Here is a 19,440-nt window from a genome sequence, read left to right on the forward strand (position 1 = left end):
ATGGGGGCACTGGCAAGGAAGGGGTGAGTCCTCTCTGGTTTCTTTTTCTTGACAGCTGGTCAAAACCTGAGGTGTAAGACCCCGAGTGTGGAGAATATGGCTACAGGACAAGATGAGACACAGGCTGTCAACACCCACAGGACACAGGGCCTTAAGAGGTGCAGGGGATGGGAACACTGCCGGCCCTTCTTCAACTTGTGACCAGGCAGCACTTCTCAGTACCACACAACAGTAAGGCCATATGGTCAGGACCAAGGCAGTGAGAATCCTGAGACACCACGGGGTGACATACAAGGGCATTTCCTGCAGTTCTGAAAGGCTCCTCACTCCCTGCCAGTTCCGCCCACTTCCCAAAGCCAACAGGAGTCACCGTTATTTTTTTTTTTTTTACTAGCTCTTGTAGACCAGGCTGGCCTAGAACTCCCAGAGATCCGCCTGCCTCTGCCTCCCGAGTGCTGGGATTAAACTGGGACTAAAGGCGTGCACCACCACCGCCGGCTACACAGCTAGGTTTCTTTTGGCCATTTGGCCGAGGCCCCAAAAGCAACACTGATAGTTCAATTTGGTTTCATAGCCTCTTGGTGTGCAGACGGTCTCCATGGAAGCCCAGCTGTCCTGGGCCATCCTGGCAGCACTGTGCTGTCAGATGCAGGTGTCTAGGACCTCTCATCCTGGGGTGGCCACAGTATGGAGGACACCCGTATGTCCCATATCCAGGAGACACCTGCTGAGCACCCATGGGGGTGTGCAGCTAGGACCATTCATTGCAGGCAGTGGCTCTGCCCTTTCCCTTGCTGGACATCCACCTGAGGCCATGGTATCCAGCGTGGTGGCCAGCGCAGCAGGAGCTGCCTTTTAAGATTTATTTATTTATTTATTTATTTATTGTACAGTATTCTGTCTGCAAGTACCCCTGTGGGTCAGAAGAGGGCACCAGATCTCATTACAGATGGTTGCTGGGAATTGAACTCAGGACCTCTGGAAGAGCAGCCCTTGTGCTCTTATCCACTGAGCCATCTCGCCAGAGCCAGGAGCTGCCTTTTCTTGCTGCCATCCCCACATCCCTCAGCCCCAAAGGTTTCTAGGTGAGGTGGTGGCCATGAGTACAGTGCCAAGGTTTCAGTGGATGGCTGAGTGGGGACAGGAGTATGGGGGACACACAGAGGCCACTGAGCAAACATGCCCCCACCTCCCAAAGAGAGTAGCTGCAGGTTCCCACCTCCTGCTCGCCTGCCACATGAGAGTGGCAGAAAAGATTCCAGAAACTACAGAGAAGAGATAAGCAGAACACGCCAGGGAAACACAACACTCTGGAAGCTGTGTGTTCCAATCAGTCTTTCCAAGTAACACAGGACCAGTCAGTCCCAAATGCCGGCCACACTGTAGTGACCATGACACATGTGAGTTCAAACTCATTTATAAACGAAATAATATTAAAATCAAACAAACAGAAACAAACACACGCGCATACACGCACAGAAACTTCCATAAATTTCTGTCTGTAGCTGCCAGGAGGTTTCTGGTGTGTCAATAACATTTGATATCTTGGACTCAGTACTGAAAATGCAAGACCCACAGTTCAAAGTCAGCACACTTCTGGGCCTCTTGCTTCTAGTACATTCTTATTCTTGCAGAGCCCTCTGGCAGGGTGTGGAGGTTTGGCATCAGCGACGGCGACGGTTCCTCTCCTCCAGGAGTTCATTGTCAAAGATTTCCTTTTCCCTTCAAGAAACAAGAGATGGGCTGATCAGTGGTGGCGCACGCCTTTAATCCCAACACTCAGGAGGCAGAGGCAGGTAGATCTCTGAGTTCAGGGCCAGCCTGGTCTACAGAGCGAGTTCCAGGACAATTAAAGCTAAACAGATAAACTCTGTCTCAAAAACCAAACAGACAAAAAACATAAAAACCCCCTCACCTTTGCTAGGTGAGCTTGGGCTAAAACCCAGGGCTTCAAGCAAGAGTTTATGGGTGTTCCACTGAGCAACAGCCCAGGCTGACTTTTTTTTTAATGTGTGTGATAAAAGTCTCACATAGTCCAGGCTGGCCTTGGGCTTACAGCCATCCTCCTGCCTCACTCTGTAGAATGTTATTTCGGGAGCTGAAAGAATGACTCGGGTGTTGGGACAATTTGCTGATTCAGTTGCCAGCACCCACACGGTGGCTCACAAACATTCAGAACTCCAGTTCCAGGGGATCCAGTGCCCCCTTCTGACATCTGCAGGTACCAGGCACACACACAGGCAAAGCACCCATAGTCATAAACATAGACACATCTAAAAATAAAGAGAGCATTATTTGGGGCGTAATGGGGCAGTAAGCACTGGCCTTGTTCATCTTAAGAACCACATCACAAGACAGTGCTGTGGTAGGCCTTGCTTACTGAGTCCATGCACAGACACAAATACACACGCACACACGCTCACAATATGGAGGCCAGAGAGCCATCAGGCACGAACCCTCCATCTGGGTTTTGGAGATGAAGTCTCCACTGCACTTGGTCCTTGCTGATTAGGCTGCCAACCTTGATACATGGTATCCTCCTGTCTCTGCCTTCCAGGGCTCAACTATCAAACACAACCACTCCCAGCTTCTTACACAGGCACTGGTGGCAACTTTACTGACTGAATGAGACATCCTCTAGCCTGCGCAGTCCAGGGCAGCCTGGACCTCAGGCTCCTCCTCACCTCCCAACGCTGGCATGAGAAGAACGGATTAGTGTATAAAGTAAGGCACCTTTGACTGCTGCAGCTGGGGACTGGAAGCATCTTCGAAAGCCCTAGCTGCCATGTCACTCAGAGTCAGAACCTTGAAAATGACAGAGGAGCTGCACACTTCCTGGGCAGACCACAGCGGGAGCCTCCACCTAACCTGGCTGCTCGGGTGGCCCACGGCCAGCCTGGGGACGCTGACTTACCGTTGGGGATAATGGGCCCCAACAAGCCTGGCAGCGTGCCCAGAGGGGGATTAGAGGCTCGGGGCCACACATCTCAAGAGTGCTGCGGGCTGACAGGAGAGGCCTCTTCATTCTGCTGCCCTGCTGACGGCTACACTGCCTCTTAATCTAGCTCTGTACCCGCTATCAGCTGCACCAGAGCAGGCGGGGCAGAGTCCACATCACCCCGCACAAGATTATAGAGGTCTCAGGCAGAGGCGGCTCCTGCCCAGCCTCAGGGTCCTGGCTCACAGAAGAGCCTGCAGACGTGGGCCTTTGTCCAGTCGCTGTCCGGCACCTGTCTGCTGACACAGACAGCACCAGTCCCACCCTGTGGAGGAGGCTGAGCAGCTGTGTTGGTACAGGGAGAGCACAGCACTCAACAAGGCGGCCTACCGGTAGCTGAGAGTAGGGCCCCGGATGTACTTCTGCTCGGCCGTCTTGTAGTCCACGCACTCCACTGCGGAGATGGCACAGATTATCGCCTGTGGGAGAACGGAAAGGGCCAGGACTCAGTGGGCAAAGAACTAGCCAGGCATGTTTGAAGCCCTGGGTTACATTCCCAGCACTATCACTTAAACCAGGTGTGTCCAGCCCCCAGGGACAGTGAGGCAGGAGGAGCATCAAGGTCACCTGCAGCTCTCCAGCCTTGTCTCAGCTTCCCCAGTTCTGACAGTCAGGGCCTTGGGGAGCTACCATTAGTTTAGGGAGTCACATTGTGGTTTCCGTAAACACATCTTTGTTGTTTGAAATTGTCTCTGCTGGGTATGGTGGTGACATACTCCTTTAATCTCAGCACTTGGGAGGCAGAGGCAGATGGATCTCTGAGTTCAAGGCCAGCTTGGTCTACTACAAAGTAAGTTCCAGGACAGGTAAGGTTACACAGAGAAAACTGATCTGGAAAAACTGAAGGAAAAAGAAAAATAAAGAAAAGAGAGAAAGGAAGGAAGGAAGAAAAGAAAAAAGAAATGGTCTCACTGTGCAGCTTAGGCTGGCCTGGAAATCAGCATCCTCCTGCCTCAGTAGCTGTGTGATAAGCCTGCGCAACCACACATTGGTGACAGGGTCTGTCCTGAGGTTTCCCTTAAGAAAGGACAGGACAGGGTGAGCCGGGCAGTGGTGGCGCACGCCTTTAATTCCAGCACTCGGGAGGCAGAGGCAGGCGGATCTCTGTGAGTTCGAGACCAGCCTAGTCTACAGAGCTAGTTCCAGGACAGGCTCCAAAACCACAGAGAAACCCTGTCTCGAAAAAACAAAAAAAAAGAAAAAAGAAAGGACAGGGTGTAAAGCTGTTTCCTATGGGGCATGCATGCTCAGCAGCATCCTCCACTTGCCCCATGAGGAGCTCCTCTGGGGACTGTCACACCCGACAACACCCTGAGACAGTCAAAGTCACCCAGTTTTAAGTTACACACTGAAGTAGCCATGGTGACTTCCAGGGGACAGGTGTGGAGGTCACCCAGTACTTAGGAGGCTGAGGTAGGTAGGAGGAGCCCCAGTTTGAGGCCAGCCTGGGCTACAAGGCTAGCACACAGCCCCATCACGCATTTATTTTCCGATTTATGTGGACATGTCCCAGACATAGCAATAAGGCAACATGTCTGTGAATAGGAGGTCTGTCCAGGGGGCATAGGCTGACAGCTAACTGACCTGCAACTGCTTTTCCTGGAACCCCAACTGGGGACAGAGTACAAAGCCTTGTTAGTGCTGAGGATGGGGGCCCTGGCACCCACCTCAGGCAGCAGCACGTCCAGGATGAAACGAATGCGGTCCCCGCTGCCATGCGCAGGCACCTCTCCATCCGTGTCTCGGCAGATGCCCTGCAGGTACTCCACCACCTCATCCAACTGCGCCTCATCCTCCAGGTATGTCTCCACGCATGTCACATACTGACCAGAGCTCAGGAACGTCTTCAGCCAGCGTGAGGGCTTGCGGCTGTGCAGGATGGCCCGCAGGTGGCTCTCTGCACCCTTGGCTTTTACAATGTATTCCACCAGCTTCTGGTTTGCTCTGTCCCGCGCAGCCCTGGAGCGGTCAGGTAGCACCTTCCTGCACGGCCGCCACTGTCCTGGCCGGCTGTCCCCCACAGGCTCCTCAGGGTTCCCACTGCCCAGCTGAGGAAACCTGGTCCCCAGGACATCCTGCTGGATGGACTTGCGCACAGGGTAGCCTGCAGGGGAACACACATCAGGAGCTCATGACGCCTTCATCACTCCCCTCTCTCCAGAGCTCGCATGCCCACGAGAATCCTCATTCTGGGAACCATCGAGTGTGCCAGTTAGATGCCCAGTACTCCTCAGACCCCCGCCTGGCACCAGCCGCCCACCTGACAAGGATGCAGAGCATCCCTGAGGGCAGCTGAGGGCACAGAGTTCTGCTCAGGATGGCACTGGCACTTGCATGCACCAAGGACAACAGGAGATCAGGATGGGCCTTCTCAGGGACCAAAGGCAGACCCCATGGTGAAGAACACTTATACGTACTTATATCAGCAGCATAATATTCCAAGAAAGATCCAGCGAAGGAGCCGCAGCCTGTGGAGGGCACAGGAAAGGGCCACGCTCAGACCTGCACCCTGCCAGGTCCTGTGGCTCAGGGCTTCTGCTCAGGAACCTTCTGGGCTGTGTTTGACCCTGAGGCAGGTCTGTGGGTGCCAACTCTGTCCATTGCCCTAGGAAGGAGCTGCCTGGGGTTCAGGGGATGGTCAAGTCACCACACAGAGGCAGTGCTGTGCAGAGGAACTGGGCCTTTAGTCAGGAGGGCTGCACCTGACTCCACCTTCCACAGAAAAAGTATGGTCACAGGTTAGCCAGGCCAAGACAGGATGTAGGACTGGGACCACATCCACATCAGCCCCCTCCATCCTGCCCTCAGGAGATACCAATGGCGTGGTACACCCCCACACGCTCCCTGGGGTACAGCCCACGTACCCAACCGCACACGGTAGTCGGTGATAAGTGACACACACCAGCCGATGGCCTGGGCGAAGTCCTCCTTGGCTCTGTCCTACAAAACCCAACAGCAGGGCACAAGTGGCCGCGGCAGTCCCACAGACACGGAGCCTTAGTTTCCTGGGCTCAGGCCTGGGCAGGTGCTGTGCAGCCCAGGCTCATCCACTCTGCTGCAGCCCAGCCCTCTTAGGGGTACGACAGACAAGCCCCTTCAGATGAAGCATCCAGCAAGCCATCGGAGGGACAATCAAGCTTTTCAGTCTAGACAGAGGCTCATGTAGTTCAGGCCTTGTATATAACCAAGCCTGGCCCTAGAACTCCTAATCCTCCTGTCTCAGCTTCTAGCCAGCACCACCCCCCAACTCTCCCAACCAATCACCTTGGGGATGCTGCATCCCATACCCAGATTTGTGTGCATGCTCGCATGTGTGGAGGCGGTGATGGAGGCCAGGTCCTGTACTCAACTGATCTGTCTCTGCTGAGACAGTCTCGCTCTGACCTGAGCTTGCCGGACTCAGCCAGACTGTGGTGAGACCTAGGAATCCCCAGTGCTGGGGTGATAGTCACGTACCATGCCTTTCCCCTCAAGTGGGCTCTGGAACTCACATTCAGACCCTCGTCCTGGTTCGTTACCAACTCTGTTAGTGAGGAGACACAGGCCTGGTGCACACCTGCAGCAAGCCGCACCACCCTCACCTCAGTGCCCACAGCTCCCACTGTCTCCCAATGCCGCCCATCGCCCCACAGCCCGGTGCTTTGGGCTTTGAGTAAATAGAAAAAAGTAAGTGTTCCTGGCCCAGGAGAAAAAGCTCATTCCGGAAGGCAAGTTCAAATCCCCTTGTAAAATCAGACGTGGCCGTGGAGTGTGAGCCAGCACTCCTATGGTGAGACAGGATGGGAGACGCCAAAGTCGGAGAGCCAGCAAGCCTGGGGTACACACAACAACGGGAAACATGGGGCAAGGCCCGACACCCAGGGTTGTCCTCTGACTATCACACAACACACCCTCACAAGCACGAGCGTGCACACAGAACATTCTGACCATCACACACCCTCACAAGCACGAGTGTGCACACAGAACATTCTGACCATCACACACCCTCACAAGCACGAGTGTGCACACACGCACACACACAGAACAAAGGTGACAACACCAACACATGGCTGGCGTGCAGGCACACACAGAGCACAGGCCGCCACCTACCAGCAGTGCGTGCTTTTCCTTACAATCAAAGTGCTTGAGCCTTCGAAGTGAGACGGTGATTCTTGACAGAACAGAGGCCAAGGTCAGCACAGTAGCCTCATCCCAGGGGAGGCACCCCCTCCTCCGAGACTTAACCCTAGTCTGGACTGCAACACCTCCATGGCACTGGGGGCCCAGGTCCCTAGCCCAACCAGCCACCCTCAGGTAGACACAGGTGTCTAGAAGTGTCACCTAGAAGATGCCTGAGGCCTCTGAGGCCATTGTGAGAAGGGCAGCAGCTGGGGGTGCAGTTCAATCAAGAAGCGTATTCTGCTGAGGCTTTCCTGCGGTGCAGCACGTGGGGGGGTGCGGGGAGGGGTTTGGGGGGGTGCGGGGTGGGAAGGGTGCGGGGTAGGGGTGGGGTGAGGGTGCGGGGGTGGGGTGGGTGTGGGTGCGGGGTGGGGTGGGTGAGGGGGCGGGGGCGGGGAGTGCTGCTCTGTCTGGCTAAGGCACCAAATAGCAAGGTGGATGCTGGACTGTGTCAGAAGCTGCAGTCAGGGTACCACAGAGGTCTCTGCCCCTGCCCAGGCCCTAACCCTTAGAGTACTAACCCTCGGCCCTTAGGGTTCATGTTGCCCTCAATGAACAGCACACTGGCTTTCTTGTCTCTCCGCCGGACACTCTTGACCTGCAGGCAAATTGGAACAGCACAGCATGACTGGGGTGGAGGTGGCCAGCCTAGTGCTGTGGCGTGACCCTGGCTTCAGGCCCCATTGCTTCCTGGGGCTCTGTGGTATTATGAGGCAGAATCCAGCGATCTGCATTTGGGTCTTGTTTATAAATCTTTTGTTACAAGTGCAGAAGCACCTGTGTGGAAGCCAAGGACAACCTCAAACACTGGCCCTTGCCATCTACCTTGCTTGAGACAAGGTCCCTCTGTCAATGCATGCACCAGACTAGTGGACAGAGTGTCTGGAGTTCTCCCGTCTCTGCCTTCCAGCCCACAGAGGATGGCAGACACACTAGAGTCTGGCTCTGTGTTCTAAGAGCTAAACTCAGGCCTTCGTGCACTTTACCCACCGAGCTGGCCCACTTGGCCCACTTTGTTTTTTAGTCTCACATAAACTGGGTGGTGGCGCACGCCTTTAATCCCAGCACTTGGGAGGTAGCAGCAGGTGGATCTCTGTGAGTTTGAGGCCAGCCTGGTCTACAAGTTTCAGGACAGGCTCCAAAGTTACAGAGAAACCCTTTATCAAAAAAACCAAAAGATCCAAAACAAGACACAAACCACTAAAGTTAGGTGCGAGAATAGCATCCCATGACAGGAGAGCGAGGGGTGATGATGGGGGAGTCTCCACCTAGGGAGGGTTACAGCCCGTGCCTGAATGTACCTAGGGCTATCCTTGGCAGAGCAAGCTCACCAGCCACATGACAGACCTTCAGTGGGACTGAGACACCTTTTTTTTTTTTTTTATTGTTTTAGACACAGATCTCATGTAGCCCAAGCTGGCTTCTAAAAGGCACACACCACCATGCCCACGGCATCATAGGAACTAAATTCAGGAGCCTGGATGGAGGAGACTTGAAGCATCCATTCCTAAAGGTCAGCAGAGCACTCTGCTCACACCAGCTTCCCTGAGGAAATGTGGTGTGAATTCCACTTAGGACACCATGTTAAATAGCACTCATCAAATGACCAGGCCCCGGCTAGAGGGGGCTGTGTGCACCAAGTCCGAGTTACCAGTACTTGAGTCTTCCAGCATTAGCAGAGCCAAACTACTACCTGAGCGGGGGAATGGGAACTTACCACAGCTGGCCAGAACGGGTATTTTTGGTATTTCAGCCAGACCAGCATCCCTACTTCAAATGATCGTGGTTCTAGGGTTCAAAAGGAAAAGAAGGCTGAGTCAGATATGCCTTAAACAAGTACAGTACAGACAGAAAAAAAGAAACCCACGTTCCTCGCGGCATCATTTCAACCCAACTCTAACCTCCTCATCTACCAGGAAACCCAGAGAGCTCACAGAATGGGAGTCTGAGTACCCATCATGAGCCAAGGCCACGGCTGTGCCCCAGTGATAAACGACAGAGACGACCATCATGAGCCATGGCCACGGCTGTGCCCCAGTGATAAACGACAGAGACGACCATCATGAGCCATGGCCACGGCTGTGTCCCCGTGAGAAACGACAGAGACGACACCAGCAGCAGGATGGATGACTTCTATCCCCAAACCTCCACCTCTAAGTCTAACATGTTCCCTAAAGCAGACATCAGGATGACTGCATCCACGCAGGCACAGCGCTGTACCAAGTGGAGATTATACAGTCTCATGGCTCCCGGAATAAACTGCCCTCCTGGGAACAGCAAGTTCAAGGAATTGGAGACAGTGTGGTCACAAAAATCAGAAAACAAGATGATTTCAGAGGAAGAAAAGTCATTCTCGCCTGTGGTTTTGAGACAGGGGTCTATGTACACCAGGCTGGCCTGGAACTCAGATCCACATGCCTCTGCCTCCCGTGCTGGAGTGAAGGGTGGCCTTCAGCTCGCAGGAATCCCTCTGCCTTCACCTGCTTTGCTGCATAAAACTCAACACTTTCTGTTCGCCAAGAATTCCAGGATGGCTAGGCGGTGGTGGTGCACACCTTTAATTCCAGCACTCGGGTGACAGAGGAGGGCTGATCTCTATGAGTTCAAGGTCAGCCTGGTCTACGAAGTGAGTTCCAAGACAGCCAAAGCTGTTAGATAAAGAAACCCTGTCTCGAAAAAAACAAAACCAAGCAAACAAAAGAATCCCAGGATGAGGGACTGATGTAGACGGATAAGGCTTTAGCATCAGGAAAGCTATCAGGAAGTGGAGATACTGACTGCCATGTCTCCCACCATGAAATCCAAATCTGTGAAGGGCTACCTGGGCCAGCAGGAACTCTGAGGAAGTCACAGCTCATCCAGGAGAGGCTCCAAGCACCTCAAAGACCCTGGCTGGAAACTGGCAATTGTCATGAGCTTGGTCTGGTGGGTTAAGGAAGCCATCAGCTCAAGCCTGGCATGGAAGAACACTAGACACCAAAGATCCTAAGGTCTGGAAGCTGAGGTCTCTCTGCAGCCAGTATGCCTTGATCTTCAAATTCACCCAAAGATGAGGATTTCAAGGCATAGCTCACACCAGCACCCAGGCCCTTCTACCATCCTAGATACTCAGTGGGAACTCAGCCTGGGTCCTCAGCAAGAACTCTGCCCCAGGACTCAGGCGCACTAAAGGGAACAGGAGGTAAGATGGGGATGGAATCTGGCTGGTCCTCATTAAGAACCCCGGTGTGTTCTGCAGGCGTTACCTGCTCAGGAGGCTGCTGACAGCCCCCCAGCCTGCCCTGCATCATCCTGGCCGCACAGTACAGCATCCCAGCGTGCAGCAGACTCAGGAGAGGCTGAGCCGTCCCTGTGCACCCAGCAGCCCTGACCCGCATGTCATTCTCGGCTGCACACCCAATTCATGTCGTACTTCTAGGGAAGATGGACTCAGGTCCCTGGACAAATGGCAAAGGTGGTTCTGCCCAACTGAGGGCAAAAGAGCCTGCGTCTTTACTCGGCATGCCCAGAAAGGGACAGGACCAACACTGGTTTCCATGCAGGGCTGGCTACCTATCCTAAGCACCATTAGCGAGGAGACAAAGCTCTGGACAGGTGTCGGGTCAGAGAGAGCATAACACCCGAAACAGTGTTAGGTATGGAGGTGCACACCTTTTATCCCAGCACTCTCAGAGACAAGAGGATCAAATTGAATCTGGGCCAGCCTGGTCTACACAGCAAGTTCCAGGCTACTTAGAGGTCACCAGTGAGACCCAGTCTAAAAACAAAAACACCACCAGCGCCAAACAATAGGATGATTTTACGGAGTGGACCCTCGCCCACCGCTCTCTCGAGTACAGCGCCCTTACCGTGATACAGAAGGATCCGGGGTGGCTCCTCCTCTTCCTCCTCCTCCTCCTCCTCCAGCAGGGAGTGGATGGACTTGAACCCTGTGAACTCTTCTGAGGACACAGGATCTGCTGAGACAGGGGACACCACTTGATGGCCACCCCTCACCCTGCACAAAGGGCTAGGGACAAAGAACCATCTAGGATAAAGGACGGAGCCACACAGATTCAACAAGGGTGCACCCTGTGTCAGATCTGTGTTTGTCTGTCTTTAAATTCTTCTACATGTACTTGTGTGTCTGTGCATGCGTGCACACACAGAAATCACAACTACTCTGTGGAATTAGAGTGCCCGAGATCAGACTCAGGTCACCAAGTTTAGTGTCACTGTCTCATTTGCTGAGCCATATCACGGACCCCTCCTGTTCTGTTTAAATCCTGGGACCAGGGACAAACAAAGGGTCTCCCGCTGGCCAGGCACGTGCTCTAGCTCTAAGTGCCAGCCTCAAGTACATGCTAAAGAAAAAAGCAGGAAGAAAAGGGCTATCAAGCGCAGCACTCTGTAACAAAGTGTGGGGACTCCAGGTGGTGAGCCTGACATGTGGCTACACAGAGAATGAGCCCCCAGAACCAAAAGGTGACTGCAAACAAGATACAGTGGAGGGAACCAGCTGCTCGCTGTAGCCTGTGGACAGGCAGAGGGTGGCCTTGTGAAGGACCCCACTGAATGCCATGTCTACCACTCCACACGAGTCCTGATCCCCCGCCAGAGCTCAGGGGGTCAAGACAGGTTTGGACGGGGCCCAGCCCCTGGCTGTAGCCACACATAGGTTTCAGAAGTACCTCCAGACAGCTCCTGACGCTGGGCTCCTAATCCCCTCACTCACTCGGAATGTGCTTTGGGTGCTCTGCAGGGTCACTAACTGCTACCCCCAGTTCTGCCCGAGCTTCCACTCTCTTCAGACACAAAGAACTATGTGGGAGAAGACAAAGTCACTATACTTCAGGGGGCAGACAGACCCGGGTCCCTGTCCATGGTTACCTTCTTCTGGCTTGTCCCTGTCACTAGACCTGAGCAGCACCATGGTCTCCCCAGGCCAGTTCTGAGGGGAGGGTACTGCCCCCACAGTTCCAGTCGCCAGCTGCCCAGGGGGTGGGTTCTGGCTTCCATCCAAGCGTGGCCTCTTTGTGGCGCGTCCTCTGCCTCTGTCAGAGGCTGGGAGCAGCCTGCTGCTGCCTGATGGCACAACCGGGTCACAGCCTTTGACCCCAGCACAGGGATCCTCTTCCGAGGCTTGGGGGAGTAGCCCAGGTGAAGCTGGGGTCACACAGCTGTTTGCCTGTCCCTCGCTCTCTTCAACACTTTCTCCCTTGGAAAGGCAAGATGCTGTTCTGCGGCGCTGGGTAGGTTTCTCTCCCAAATTCCTCCGCCTCTTCTTGGCAGTGTCCTGTTCACAGTCCAGCCGTGATCCAGAACCGTCCTGAGACCCATCTCCAGCGGGGGAAGGCAATGCTGCTCTCAGGGTTCCATTTTTTGTGAGGCCTATCCTGCGGTCCTCTTCAGCTGCAGGCAGTCCCGGCAGGCTTTGTGGGAACCACTCCCTCTTGGGTGTGCACTGGGCAGCCACACTGTCACCGTCCTCGCTGCAAAAGGATGGAGAGCGAGCGCCGGGCACCCAAGAGGCAGCATCTGCATGTGGCTTCTCTTCCCTCAGATGGCTTTCAGGACTCAAACTTGTCCTCTCATTCAAGACATCCAGAGCCACTCGCAGGGAGCGTCGATAGGTCAGCTCCTCCAGGGGAGTAGCTGTGACCTCATTCTGAGACGCTGTGGAGACAAAGAGCCACACGATGAGGGTGCACAGGTGCCTAGCGCTTGTCACTGCAGCCAGCGGCAGCAGACTCCATGACCATGCCAAGTGCCTGGAACCCATCTTTGCAGAGCCACAGGCAGGCCCGGCACTACTCCTGCCACACATCCCTCGCAAAAAGAGGACAAAGCCAGGATGTGACTATATATTCACTCTGGGCTATGACTCAACAACAGCACATACCGGAATGACCTCAGCCTGACAGGTCACCATGTGCAAAACAGCACTGTGTGGAAACACATCTGAACGCCTTGCGCTGTTCATTTGAGGGGAATCGGGACAGCTTCACACTCGCCAAGATAACTGCCTCTGTCTACCACATCCACACTTGTCGCCTGCTTAACAAAGACTAACAGGTGCTTCCAAGCAAGCAACCCCTTCAAGCCAGCACTGGGGACACCCTTGTTCTCTACGCAAGGTGACCAGCCCAGCCTGCAGCTCCCCTGAACAGCTGTGCGCTCCATGAGGCCTTGTTCTGGCTGTCCTGGGCCTGCCTTGGCTGCTGGGACTCACTCTTTCAACCTGACGGCCAGGAGCCCGACACCAGCTCTGCTGGCTGGTGACTGCCGCTATCGAGGACCCTTGCTGTGGGCGCCACTGCCAGGTCTGGAGCTGGGTCAATAAGAAGTCTAGCTCATTTAATCCCAGCACTCAGGAGGCAGAGGCAGGCAGATCTCTGGGAGTTCGAGGCCAGCCTGGTCTACAAGAGCTAGTTCCAGGACAGGCTCCAAATCACAGAGAAACCCTGTCTCAAAAAACTAAAAAAAAAGAAGTCTAGCTCAGCCACAAGAGGAGGTGTGGAGGGGCTAAACTGCGGGCCTACACACACAAAAGAGGAGTCCCACCCGATACACACTGACTCCCCACTCACAATACCCGTAAGTGACATGGAATCTGACCACTCTGGCCTTTTTAATTGGCAATTTATGCATACTGTACGTATGTATTATATGTGTATATCTCTCATGGTTTTTTTTTTTTTTTTTTTTTTTGGTTTTTCGAGACAGGGTTTCTCTGTGGCTTTGGAGCCTGTCCTGGATCTCCTTATGTATGTTACATTCACACATATGCATGTCTGTATGTTATGTGTCCATGTGTCTGCTTCTTTCTGTTTTATGTATGCACATGTGTCTGTCTGGAACCTGGGTGTGGGGTCTAATACCTGTGATCCCTGTCCTACAAAGGCTGAGGCAGGAGGACTGCCACCACCTCCAGGCCTGCTCAGGCTGCAATATGAGACTCTACCTCAAAAACTAAGAAACACACACATTGAAACAAAACAAAAACAAAACAAAACAAAAAACCCATAGAAGCAGGGAATGCAGATAGTGGTCGGCTCCCACTGCCAACACTGCCCAAACAAAAAGCCACAAACATAACCAGATAGAGCTGGCTCTGGTGTGGGGGAGTAAGTACCTATCATGCACAAGGCCCTGGGTTCTGTCCCCAGCCCACGTGAATACATCATCACAGCACTGGGGACTCAGCTAGGAGGATCGGGAGTTCAGGTCAGCCTCTGCTATATAGTGATTTCAAGACCAACCTGGGCTACGTGAGACCCTGTCTAAAAAAGGCTAAGGAAAAAAAGCAAGCAAATCCATTTTTCCTCCTGTGAGACGCCCCCTAACACAGGGGCGTGGAAAAGATGGACAGGTCGCTGAGGCCCAGCACAGTGGTGGTCTGGCTGGAGCCCTTACCCAGAAAGGCGGCAATATTCTCAATGTGCGATTTCTGCAGCGCCTCCACAGCCGAGCTCTTCACCTGGATCCTGCGGAGAGAAAGAGCTGGTTACTGCCACCAGCCTGCAAACCCGACTGTCCAGATGTCCCTCACAACCTTCCACTCACACCAAAAGTCACACTGAAGGAGGGACAGGGAGGGACACACTGCCGAGGTGACAAGCACAGCCAACCAGGGTGGATACGGCTTTTTCTCTCTCACCCTTTTCCTCCCCACTTTTAAGAAAGAAAAGGTCGGCTGGAATTAAGAGTAAAAATAAATTCAAATTGGGACTTTCATGAGCAAATCCGACTTTCAAGAGCACAAATAACTCCTTTGTTAGGTTTTCGGAGTAGCTGTTAATGTCACCGAGAGCTGTTTACAGCCCAGCAGGCGCGTTTTAGTTTAAAGGACGCTCTTTCCTTTAAACTCAAGCATTCAATTACCTTCCCTGCCGCAGGGAGAGGCAGGGAGAGCGGGAGCTGGGGACTCTCAAGTGGTGGCAGGCTCTGAAGATGGTGACAGGAAGGAGCAGGCCCAGGAGACGGGCAGCCAGTGGACTCTTCAGAAGCGAGGACTGTAGCAGGGGACTATATGCGTGCCCACACCCACATCGTCCTTGCAGATGGCCCATGAAGGGTGACCAGGTACAGGACAACAGAGTCCCGCCACCCATCAGCTTTGCCGGTATGGAAACGTGTTTTTTTCTTAGTGGTGCAGGGGTCTGGCACAGCCAGACCAGAAACAAAATACGCTGGTTCTTGGCAAGAGGGGAGACCCCGGCATGGCTCCCTGGAGGTAATTTCTATTTATTCTCCCTTGAGACCCCTCTCTCTGTAGATCCCTGGACCTCATGTAAGACCTTCAATTCAAAATTAGTATCTGATAAACCCACTGCCTTCTCTGCAGGGCTACGAGTGTGGAGATAAGGCCTGCTTCTCTCCCGTCTCTATCATTTGAGAAGCAAAGACAGTATTAAAAACACACACACTTACTTTTCTTTTAGTGAGAGTATTTGAACGTCTAGAAATAATTCTTTTTTTCTCTTATTTTTTGCTGAAGTCTCAGTTCTGGCCAAAACCTATGTGTAAAAACAGAATTCTTATTACAGCGACATGCAGGAACAGACATGTGGCACTCCCTTCCCAATGGCCACAGGACTGACCAGACACCTCATTTAAGCTCCTTTGATTCAGGCAGAAAAACTGAGGCACTTGAGCCCATGGCCATCCCAGGTTAGGGCGCGGACTCAGCAGCTCCTGCTAAACTGCCAGAAAGCACCCCTAAAACACCACAGCTATTCCCTGGGGGCTCCTAGCTGGAACTCCTGTTGTCACAGCCTTCCATACCTTTTTATAGCTGACTTTGGTTATTTTTATTTATTTAGTTTTTTTTTTTTCTTTTCCTTAGTGTGAAAATAATTAAAGACAATTCCGGATATAGAGGCTCCTAAGCGCCAGACCAAAACCCTGTGGAGTGAAGGAACCCTGGGACGCGTGCCAGCAGATGTGGGTGCCAAGCATTCAGGCTCAATCCGAGGGAGCGCAGTCTGATAAAGACTTTATTGTCACCAAAAGTCATTTCTAATTCTACAAATTAAGAGAATAAGGGCTGTCACCTTCGCAGGCCACAATCGCTTCTCCCATCGGCAGAGGACATACTTGGCATCCGTCATGACTTGGAGCTGTGGTAGGAAGGGGGTAGCTACGAGCTATAGGGCCCGACGCCAGAGGTGCCCTGCAACAAAATATGTGTGATAGCTTAGAAAGGCATTTGCTTGCATCCAGTGACATTTGCAACAGGAGCTTCAAGAGCAGAAGCTGGCCTCATACACAGCCTCTAGGAGACTGTTCAGCCAGAACCTGGCCACAAGACAGTCAAAGTCAAGTGCAGGGTCCTAGGACTTGGGGAAGTAGCTGCACTGTTTTCCATAAGTAAAACTCAACAAATCCCCCCTTCAAGGTCGCACCCAGGGCACCCACAGCAGCTGCAGGTCTTCGTTGCAGTCAAAGCTCACAACCCTCCTAGCCTCAAGCCTGAAGGGTGACCACAGCACACAGAGGGCACACATGGCTGCCCCGTTCCCTGGAAGGACAGAGACAGATGCAGGCGTTCACAACATGACACCCCTGGCAGACGCAGCCAGGGCTGTGGACAGAAATGGAAAGATGGGGGAGGGGGAACCAAACAGCAGGAAGGACACCAGGGACAAGGAGGGGACCCACCAGTAGAAACAAGGGTTTATGTAGAAGAGTTTACAGGAGAAGAGGGGTTACATGCAGCAGAGTTGGGGGACTGATGACTAATACAAGGTTCTCAGCAAGGATGGAAGTTCAGGAAGCAAATAAGGACTTCTAAGCAGGTATGGGAAATCAGATAACAAAAAATGGGGCTCAGGTAGCAGAAGGTTTGGGCAGCAAATATTGGGTTCATAGCAAGGGAGGAGGTTCAAGAAGAATCAGGCAGGAGAGACAGAGTTTGCAGTACGGACTAGGTTCACAGAAGGGGAGCAATACAGGAAGCAAAGATGGGGTTCACATAAGGAACTGAGATCCAGGCTGCAGAAACTGGAGTTCAACAGGAAATAGTGTTTGCAGCAATGAGAGGAAAAGCTGTAAGAGGCATAGGGCTCATGGGACTCTACACGAAACTCTAGGTTCACAACAGGGATAGGGTTTGAGCAGGATTTGGGGTTTGAACTGCAAAGAGGGAGTCCCAAAAGCAACAGGGGTTCAGTATGCACAGTGGGGTCCATGCAGGAAATTCCGAGTTCCCAGCAAGAACACAGGTTCAGGCTGCAAAGATGGGATACCAAGCAAGAAATCTGCGTTTCAGGCTGGGGAGGGGGGGAAGGGGGTGGTAGAGTAAGAAATGGGTTCACACTGCAGAGGTGGGAAAACTGGGTTAATACGGAGCTTCCAGCAGAATATTCGGGATCTCAGAAAGGACACAGGTCCAGGCTGCAAAGAGGGCAAAGATTAGGCAGAAAACTCGGGATTCAGGCTGCAGAAGAGGAGATCAGGCCGGAAATACGGGGTTCAGGCTGCAGAAGACGGGGATCAGGCCGGAAATGCGGGACTCTCAGGAGGTCGGGGACTCAGGCTACAGAGAAAGGGATTCAGGTAAGAAATACAGGGTTCGCAGCAGGAAACTGGAGGTTCTCGGCACCCGCAGGGCTCGGCTGCACACGGGCTGCACATGGGCCCTGCGTAGAACCGGACGCGGCCCAGCAGGTCCGGCCCAGCCGCCGCCCTTCCCCAGGCTCTCCGCCTGCGCCCCATCTGGCCCTCCCAAGGCCTCAGCGGGCTCACCCACCCCCAGCCCACCCGACGCGGCGTCCGAGCCTGAGCGACCAGGCCGTGGCGGTCCCAACGGCGGACGCCCGCCCGCCAACCGCCGCCGCCAGCCCGCGCGCTCACCGCCTCCACGCCGCGCAGATCCCCGCGGGCTAGGGGCGGGGTCTACCTCGCAGCGGCGCCAGGCCCCGCCCACGCGCCCGCCCAATAGGAGGTGCGTACCTGCGCTTCGGCCCCGCCCCCAGACGCTCGCGGCCTCCTGCGGGCCACGCCCCATGGCGTCGGCCACGCCCCCAGCCGCCTCCCCTCCGGCCCAGCGACTCTTGGTGCGCGCAGGAAGGGCGCCCCTGCGCCCAAGGCAGGAGAAGCCTCGCGGCCGCGCCGAGTCCCAGCGCCCACACTGCTGCCTTGCACCTCCCAGAGTCGAAGGCGGCCTCGCTAGGCCACGCCCCATGGTGTAGCCCCGCCCCATCCTTCCCGCAGCCTGTCGTCACGCCTGAGTGGTAGAGCAGGCTAGGCCCCTGTTCCATTAGGATTCTCTGTCTGTGTGGCACTGTGGGTAGTCAGAGAAGGGGAGTTGCTCCTGTGCCCCTCACAGAACCTTCTAGACCTCCCAGCTTCTGGAGTGACCCGATTCCCACCGCAGAAAGCACATCGAGTGAGGATGGTTGTGTCCACCGGAGTGGGAACAAGATGTGAGGTCCCCGAGGGCCCTTGCACCAGGCCCGTGACTGAGCGGGAGGGGCTACATCCAGGACCCCCATGGGGGTTTCTAGAGCTGGAAGCTTCCATTTTGGCTACCCACAATGAGGCTGTGACTTGAGGCAGGCGGATCTTTGTGAGTTCGAGACCAGCTTGGTCTACAAGAGCTAGTTCCAGGACAGGCTCCAAAACCACAGAGAAACTCTGTCTCAAAAAAACAAACAAAAAAAGAAAAAAGAAAAAGAAAAGAAAAGAAAAATCCGCCTGTCTCTGCCTCCAGAGTGCTGGGGTTAAAGGCTGCACCACCACTGCTTGGCCTTGTCCAAGTTCTTAACTACATTCTCTTGTCTGTCTCCCCAAAGCTGCTCACCTGTGTGAAGGTCAGGATCCCCGGGAGACTCCAGTGTTCCTGGCAGCCCTGAAGAGGTGTGGAGCAGACACTGGCCTTGGGTGTGCTGGGTTCCCACTGAGCTGTTTATTGTCTAGAACAGCTTTTATTTTAACTTTCCATCACACGTGGAGAAACTGGCTTTGCTGGCCACAGAGGTGATGATGGGCCTCTATCCTGAGTTCCATCAGATGGTGGCTCTGCACCCCAAATTTTTCTAGGTCAGGTGTCAAAGTCCCAAAGCTCAGATGGCAATTCTGGGGTCTCCCAGCAGCACTGGCCAAGGGGAGAGGGGAATTCTCTTGACGTGGTCCCCACATTGTCACTAAGCACTACTGGTCTATTATGTAAGCATGGAAATGATGTGTGAGCGGTGGAGGGTGTGTGTGAGTGTGTGTGTGAGTGTGTGTGTGAGTGTGTGTGTGAGCGGTGGAGGGTGTGTGTGTGAGTGTGTGTGTGAGCGGTGGAGGGTGTGTGTGTG

The 19,440-nt window shown here is 53.9% G+C and overlaps 1 protein-coding gene across 5 annotated transcripts; it reads right to left on the minus strand.

The window, feature by feature from the left end:
* Nucleotides 1-1,401: 1,401 nt before the first annotated feature.
* Nucleotides 1,402-18,052, minus strand: Pwwp3a (PWWP domain containing 3A, DNA repair factor). Of its 5 annotated transcripts, XM_050123409.1 has the most exons (15): nt 17,900-17,918; nt 16,556-16,658; nt 16,192-16,310; nt 15,569-15,654; nt 14,552-14,622; nt 12,026-12,811; nt 11,005-11,115; nt 8,874-8,944; nt 7,678-7,754; nt 7,088-7,148; nt 5,863-5,938; nt 5,416-5,466; nt 4,666-5,102; nt 3,329-3,417; nt 1,402-1,722 (listed from the first exon to the last, which is right to left on the minus strand). In XM_050123409.1, exons 3-15 carry the CDS (start codon nt 16,246-16,248, stop codon nt 1,665-1,667), a joined length of 2,031 nt encoding a protein of 676 aa, XP_049979366.1. In that variant the 5' UTR covers nt 16,249-16,310; nt 16,556-16,658; nt 17,900-17,918; the 3' UTR covers nt 1,402-1,664. The 5 variants fall into 5 exon arrangements, with proteins under 5 accessions (XP_049979366.1, XP_049979369.1, XP_049979365.1 ...); XM_050123412.1 differs by lacking the exons at nt 16,556-16,658; nt 17,900-17,918 and adding an exon at nt 17,993-18,052 and having other exon boundaries at nt 11,005-11,112; XM_050123408.1 differs by lacking the exons at nt 16,556-16,658; nt 17,900-17,918 and adding an exon at nt 17,993-18,052.
* Between the last annotated feature and the right edge of the window lie 1,388 nt (nt 18,053-19,440).

The sequence above is a fragment of the Alexandromys fortis genome, unplaced genomic scaffold (genome assembly GCF_014885135.2).
Source record: "Alexandromys fortis isolate MF-2015 unplaced genomic scaffold, M_Fortis_MF-2015_v1.1 scaffold_221, whole genome shotgun sequence".
NCBI lineage: Eukaryota > Metazoa > Chordata > Mammalia > Rodentia > Cricetidae > Alexandromys > Alexandromys fortis.

Bases quoted from the DNA above. Each gene is read 5' to 3' on its own strand.
- Pwwp3a (XM_050123408.1), bottom strand. From the start codon at position 16,248: ATGACGGATGCCAAGTATGTCCTCTGCCGATGGGAGAAGCGATTGTGG. The intron at 7,755-8,873 runs GTAAGTTCCCAT...ATTTGCCTGCAG, and splicing joins ACCCGTTCTGGCCAGCTGTG to GTCAAGAGTGTCCGGCGGAG. The intron at 7,149-7,677 runs GTTAGTACTCTA...TGTTCTGTCAAG, and splicing joins ATGAACCCTAAGGGCCGAGG to AATCACCGTCTCACTTCGAA.